Source organism: Astatotilapia calliptera, chromosome 12 (assembly GCF_964374335.1).
Source record: "Astatotilapia calliptera chromosome 12, fAstCal68.1, whole genome shotgun sequence".
Taxonomy (NCBI): Eukaryota; Metazoa; Chordata; class Actinopteri; order Cichliformes; family Cichlidae; genus Astatotilapia; species Astatotilapia calliptera.
Genome location: NC_137433.1, coordinates 14181794 through 14188312, shown reverse-complemented (window position 1 = coordinate 14188312; position 6519 = coordinate 14181794). Strand labels below are relative to the sequence as shown.

General features: G+C 40.8%; 1 protein-coding gene across 2 annotated transcripts; it reads right to left on the bottom strand.

Moving 5' to 3' along the window:
- Positions 1 to 382: 382 nt before the first annotated feature.
- c12h5orf34 (chromosome 12 C5orf34 homolog) lies at positions 383 to 5212 on the bottom strand. 2 transcript variants are annotated; one of them, XM_026188596.2, is made up of 11 exons: positions 4939 to 5212; positions 4734 to 4823; positions 4270 to 4638; positions 3929 to 4191; positions 3750 to 3842; positions 1405 to 1525; positions 1233 to 1324; positions 1066 to 1144; positions 879 to 976; positions 731 to 777; positions 383 to 628 (listed from the first exon to the last, which is right to left on the bottom strand). In XM_026188596.2, the coding sequence occupies exons 1-11, from the start codon at positions 5140 to 5142 to the stop codon at positions 450 to 452; spliced, it is 1635 nt and encodes a 544-aa protein (XP_026044381.1). In that variant the 5' UTR covers positions 5143 to 5212; the 3' UTR covers positions 383 to 449. The 2 variants fall into 2 exon arrangements, with proteins under 2 accessions (XP_026044381.1, XP_026044382.1); XM_026188597.2 differs by having other exon boundaries at positions 1069 to 1144; positions 4939 to 5211.
- Between the last annotated feature and the right edge of the window lie 1307 nt (positions 5213 to 6519).

The following is a 6519-nucleotide window of genomic DNA, read 5'->3' as shown; positions in this document are numbered from 1 at the left end:
GCGCAACATGAAATCAAAAATACAACAATGAACACCCTGGACTGCTGAACTGCTCAAATCCCCTATCAAACATCAATGGTAAACCATTCCTCACCCAAAAGTCCATCAATGGGTCTCCTCACTTCCCAGATGGTTATGGGCTGTGGTTAAGAGAACAAAGGATGCTACGCAGTGGTTATAAGATGTTTTGGTGCCATCAAATTCAAAATAAAACTTTCCCCCCCTTAAAATGTTACAATGTCTTAATTGAAACATTCGATTATGTTCCATTATGAATAAATTGTGTCCCAACTTTTTTGGGGTTGTTAAGTAGACTAAAATATTAAAAGTCTATGCAACCCCATTACATAGTAATACATACTTTAAGTATAATTCCATACAGTTTCATTATATTTTTTTATTGAGACAAACACACAAATATGGCTTCCTGCTTAAACATAAGGATTGTTTTAAGTTAGTGTGGCAGCAGATACGAGAGCGTCAATATCCTGAATTGCTTTGGATGTCCTTTGAAGAGCTTCAGCAACATAGTTGTCATTTAATGGCTCACAAGTGACGTCTGCAGGTCTTTCCTCCTCATCTGCATGTGCTTTTCCACTTCTCAGCACGTGACTGTTCTCCAGCAGAACTGGGCAAAGGATGTTAAAGAGCACACAGAGAAACCCTCAATACAGACATCAATGTTCATGTCAGCATCCCGTTGTATCTTGATCTTAGCACTGAAGGATACAGGTGAATCGCTTTATCTTCTCAAGCTCTGCAGCAACGAGCTCTGATCTAAAATGAACAGGAGGTCAAATGAACAGTACACACAAACTGTTAACACCTTTAATTTTATAACAAAATATCAACAGAGTGACCAGAAAAACACAACTTACAAACTGCCTGCTTCCTCTGTCACACTCATGCGTTGCTCAGCAGGTACAGAAATGGACACCATTTCTTCAAACGCTGCTGGTTTACAAAAATATCCATCCTGCAAACAGAAAGAGATTCAGTAACTGGCAGTGCACAAGCTTAAATGGTGTAAGCGTAGGTATCCACAGGTGTAACAGGAGGTACTACTACTTCGAGCTCTTGCAAGCAGCTGGGTAAGGCTGGACACTTCAATGACTTCAAGGCCTGGTTGTAGCAAGCCAGGATCCTGTAAAACAGTTATGCGATGGGTGAAGACCGGAAAAAATTAAAAGTCCTTTAACTCACCAGACTGCGATGAAGAGGGGGCAGCTTACCTGCTTGCACGACTCACAATAGAGCAAACAGAGTAGGCCTGTCCAAGCACATCAGGTGGAAGGTTGTTTAAATGGTAGGTTACCTCTTTGACCTGTGGTAAAGATGGGCTAAATTTGTAAGATGTTTTTTAAATGTATTGGTTAATCTCTTATTATAAAATTTAAAGTTTACCCGCCCTGACTGGAGTTCAGTTTTGTGATGCGTAAAATAAGAGTTAAGGTTGCGGTTAGAGCGGATGACTGATCCATCCCCTGGGGAAACCTCAACAGCTGAGACAGATCCACTCAGTATCCTACACAGCAGACATGAAGGTAAACACACTATTCTGGTGTAGATTTATGGACCATCTCCCACACTCTATACTGTACAACAATGATTTTTTTTATCATGAGTATGAAAATTGAAGATATCAGAGAACCTTTGGTGTTAGACTGAATCAACAGGAAGGATGCTTCTGCTCTGATTTATTGTTTTGCTTTCAGGCAACTGATGAGGCACAGAAGACTTGAAAAATGACAGCTATAAGTTGTCAGGACTATTTTTAATAAATAAATACATTCAAGCACTTTTCTGGTATTTTCAAAGTGAATCTTCAAGCCTTTAATAATAATAATAATAATAATAATAATAATAATGGATTGCATTTATATAGCGCTTTTTGGAGACCCTCAAAGCGCTGTACAATTCCACTATTTGTTCACTCTCACATTCATACACTGGTGAAGGCAGCTACAGTTGTAGCCACAGCTGCCCTGGGGCAGACTGACAGAGGTGAGGCTGCCATATTGTGCCATCGGCCCCTCTGGCCAACACCAGTAGGCGGTAGGTGAAGTGTCTTGCCCAAAGACACAACGACCAAGACTGATAAGACGAACACCCAACTCTTGAGCCACGATCGCCCACAGCACCTTAAAGTTGTGAAATAAATAATAAATGTTCGTCACTCTCCTGGAAGAGATTGCAAAAACAAGATACCACTCAAAAAAAAGAAAAAAGAAAAACTAAAGAGAGCTCTTATCTTGGATTTTTTTGACCTGTTGCCCTCAAGTCGACATTTTGATTAACAAATTACCTCTCCTTCACTTCAGATTTGGTGCTAAATGCTTAAAAGCCTACTATACCAAACCTACTATAGTACAGAAGATGTTTTGGTATTATCTAGGTAACATCACATTAGGGCTGGGCCATATCGTAGCGTTCACGGTAATACTGTAATACGGTAATAATGTTGGGCAACGATAAGAAAATGAAATATCGCGATAGAATATGGGTAAAACGCGCATGCGCAGTGCCTTTGTTTTCATACGCACATGGCAGAAAAAGCATGGCGGCAACGGAGAATAAGAAGGGCGAAAGCGGATCGTTGAATGAAACAGATGAACCAGAATTGGCTGCTGCAACTTCAGTGGTGTGGAACTGGTTAAGCTTTCATCCCTCAGATACACAATAAAGCACTATTTTTGGTAGAGCATGCTAGCGGGCCGTCGTTATTACCGTGTTTTTTTTGGAAAATACGGCACACTTGAAATCAATCCTTTGATTTTTCTAAAAATCAACAGTGTCCCTTATCATCCCGTGTGCCTTATGTATGAATTCTGGTTGTGTTTACTGACCTTGAAATGATTTTATGTGGTACACAGCGCTCAAAAATCTGTCAAATATTTCACTTTGCTAAGCTACAAACCTGCACCGCTTGATGGATTGTCGGAGCATTACCGCTACCGTAGGCAGGAGCCTCACGGGGTGATAAGTACTGTGCTTCAACATAATATTACGGTATTGAGTGTATAACCTCTTTTTAAGTTTTGTGGATATTACACATGGTTATGCTGAGGATATGTCAACCAATTTCCACTGGAAATGCCTTTTGGTTAAACTGTCAGCAAGGAATTTGCATTTCGACTGTTAAATTTATATATAACAACTGTGCTTTGCCTGCACCAGTGTGTGAGCGTGAATGAATAGTGGAATTGTAAAGCGCTTTGGGTGCCTAGAAAAGCGCTATATAAATACAATCCATTGTTAGTGTCAGTTTTATCGTAATCGCAAATTTTCAAATGTATATCTTGATAAATATTTTTGATCATATCGCCCTGCTCTACATCACATGATATGAAAAGTGATGTCAAAGTGATCTATTTATACCATTGGAGCCTCACACACTCAGCTGTAGACCAGACGCTAGTTAGGTTTGCGAGGATTAGTGCTCAGGCCTCAGAGCAAAGATTCTGAGCTAACAACATAAATATTAGTGACATTAGAATGGCCCATAAGCTGTCAAACACAATAACAACAGAGTTTCTCTCTGGTTAATCCAGTCTAACATCAACCATCATTCAGAGCTTTTTTTTTTTAACAGTGGCCTTAAGAGATCAAACACATTGCCACTTAAGAAAACACCAATGAAAATAAACATTCTACAAAAGTTAAGTTAGTTAGTTAAGTCTTCTTAACTTGCAGTGCGTTTGACCTTTCAGGGCCACCGTAATTTATGCCCTGAAGACCTGCACAGTTACCTGTAAGTGACTCCCTGACACCACACTACCTTTACCATCTCAGTCGGAAGGTCTGTGTGTTCTTCTTTGGCCAGGGGATCTTTAACCTTCCACCTTAAATACACAAGTACGGAAGCTTAAATCAGCCACTGAACAATATTGAAATGGTTTACAAAATGCTTGTTTTTAAATCTACAAACCTGTGCCGATGAGGCGTTGGACACGTGAGAGGCAGCGCCTGAGGAACACGGGACCTTCTGTCTTCACAGGATATGTCCAATTTGTTTATTGTCTTGTCTGATTGGTTCGAACTGCTAGCTCCTCTATCCGCTACATCTTTAGCTTTAGAGAAACGAGCTCCCCAGTGATGGCGAGCCACGGAAAGAGGGTAGGCCCATTTGGGAGCAACTGCACAGCATGAATGATGCTGGACCACTGTGGTGGACTGGTACACCTGTTCAGGCTGGAAAGAGAAGAAAAATCAATCATCCTATCAGACTTTAGATACATTGGCATTATTATTATTAGAAGGAAGTACTACCTTTTGGTGCCCATCGCTGATCATCTGAGGAGAACAAGACCTCGGTCTGGTCAGCATTGTCCTCATGTTTCTTCTTCCGTGCCGGACCACTTCGGTGTGATCACTGGTATTATCGGGTATTGGACTGCTCGCTTGCTCTTGTCTGCCGTAGCTATCATCTCTGCTCACTTGCTGCACACTGCGGTGCTGATTACGAGCAGAACTGAGGCTGCACATGAACTCCACTGTGAATTCTTCACCGGAGGATGACAGCACCAACACTGCAAGTCCCTCCTCTGACCTGACGATGGTCTCGCCTCCAAGTCCGAATTCAGCCAGAGAGGCTGACACCTCTGGCCAATGTACAGCTGAATCAATGCTGAAAAAAGGCTGTATGAGGAAGTGCAGAACATACAAAGAGAGAGTAATTACACTGCCCATAGTCTAAGGGAGTAACACAGTGACTAGCAACCAGTTCTTTATACCTTTTTGTTCTCAGCAGAGATAAGTTCATGTGGCAGATATGGTTGACGGGCATACTTATTTCTAAATGCCAGTGCAGCCAACATCAGCTTCTGTAATAAAAACAAGTGACGTAATCACGTTGAAGAAAGTCAGATGAAGGCAACACGAGAGGCACAAAAGCAATACAGTTGTTTTTATAGAAAACCTCATACGTAGTGCCGATACCTTGTATGTGCTGATGGTGAACCTGGTCCTCTGTCGGACTTTCTCAGCGGGCTGCAGTGGATGTCGGCGGGAGTCTGAGGCTTTCACCAGCAGGAATTCAGAACCGCACGGCGACAGCTGTAACCGCGCTCCGTTCCTATACCGGATATCTACCGACTCATCCTCGTACATGATCATCAACACGGCACTCTCGTCGGTTTCCATCGTAAAAAGGAGCCCGTTGCTGCGACCGCGCCTATAATCAAAACATTATGACGTTGTTACGTCATCAGGTGGAGACGCTTACTATTGGCGCGCATATCGTGTGAGACCGGAAGTGTCTTTTCTAAAAGTAAATAAATAAACCCACATTATTATTATTATTATTATTATTATTATTATTATTATTATTATTATTATTATTATTATTATTATTATTATTATTATTATATAAAAAACACATCTAAAATAAATTGACCAGAATTACCGAATTATGCATGACACTGATATTTATATTAAACCCGGTTATGTGGAAGTGGAACAACTGGGCCGCACTTTGAGCCAGAGATATCTAAAGGTGATTTTTTTTTTTTCAAAAACCATTTTAATGTGTGTGGTAATGGGGGAAAAACACCAGTACTCTTTTAATGTCAATATGAATGACATTTATTAATGTATTCTTAGATCATAAGATCCTTAGAGAACAAGTGGAGAGCCTGAATGCGACCAAAAATGAGCTGGGTGTGGATGACGACACACTGCAGCAATGGGTGGCCGATGTGTAGAAATGGGCTGAAGGTGAGTCTCAATATAATGCACTCATGTATAACAATAGGACCCACCATGGCCTCATTAAAGAACTTAAGGTAGAATTAAGATCTTTCTGACAGTGTCAACAAACAATGAAAAATAAGCCTTGTAAAAGCAGAATTTATGGTAGAGTTGTTGCGTTTCATCAAATTGGATAGAACCTGGGCTGAAATGATGTTGTACTAGTTGGTTTTATAAACCTGAACACCAACATACTTGTTATCTAATGATAATGCAGCACATGAAGGCTACAGATGTCTTATAATGAATGTCATCAAGTCAGTGATTACAGAGTCCACTGTAGTTTGGTGACTGTTACTCATCCTGTATTCTGATTAATATTCCTCTCACTTAGAAAGTGATCAAACTGATGGCAGCCTTGGAGCGTTGCAGGCACGAATAGAGGAGCTTGTCGTCATCATCAGAGTGCGAACACAAAGTCTTTACAGACAAAATGGTACGTCCCAGTTTCTTTGAAATGGACCGTTTGATACTTAGTTTGTACAGCTACTTTGTAAACAGAATAAAATCAGCTCCAGGTTTGTTTGAGCTGGATGTGATTTGTTCTAGCAAACAAATTGATGAGTGTAGATTAAAATGTAACTATATACATTATGTGAAGGTGTGAATTTTTTATGATTATTTACAGATGGCAACAAGAGGCGACACAGAATTCGCAAGGTCATCTTAGTTGAGAAGAAACGCTTGGCGGCGGCTGCTGCTGATGACTACAACAAGCTCGCTGAACCAACAAAGCAAATCGTATCCAGTGATGCCCTCATGCAGACCGAC

Bases quoted from the DNA above. Each gene is read 5' to 3' on its own strand.
- c12h5orf34 (XM_026188596.2), bottom strand. From the start codon at position 5,142: ATGGAAACCGACGAGAGTGCCGTGTTGATGATCATGTACGAGGATGAG. The intron at 1,325-1,404 runs GTAAACTTTAAA...TCTTTACCACAG, and splicing joins CTGAACTCCAGTCAGGGCGG to GTCAAAGAGGTAACCTACCA. The intron at 977-1,065 runs GTAGTACCTCCT...TTCTGTTTGCAG, and splicing joins GCTTGCAAGAGCTCGAAGTA to GATGGATATTTTTGTAAACC.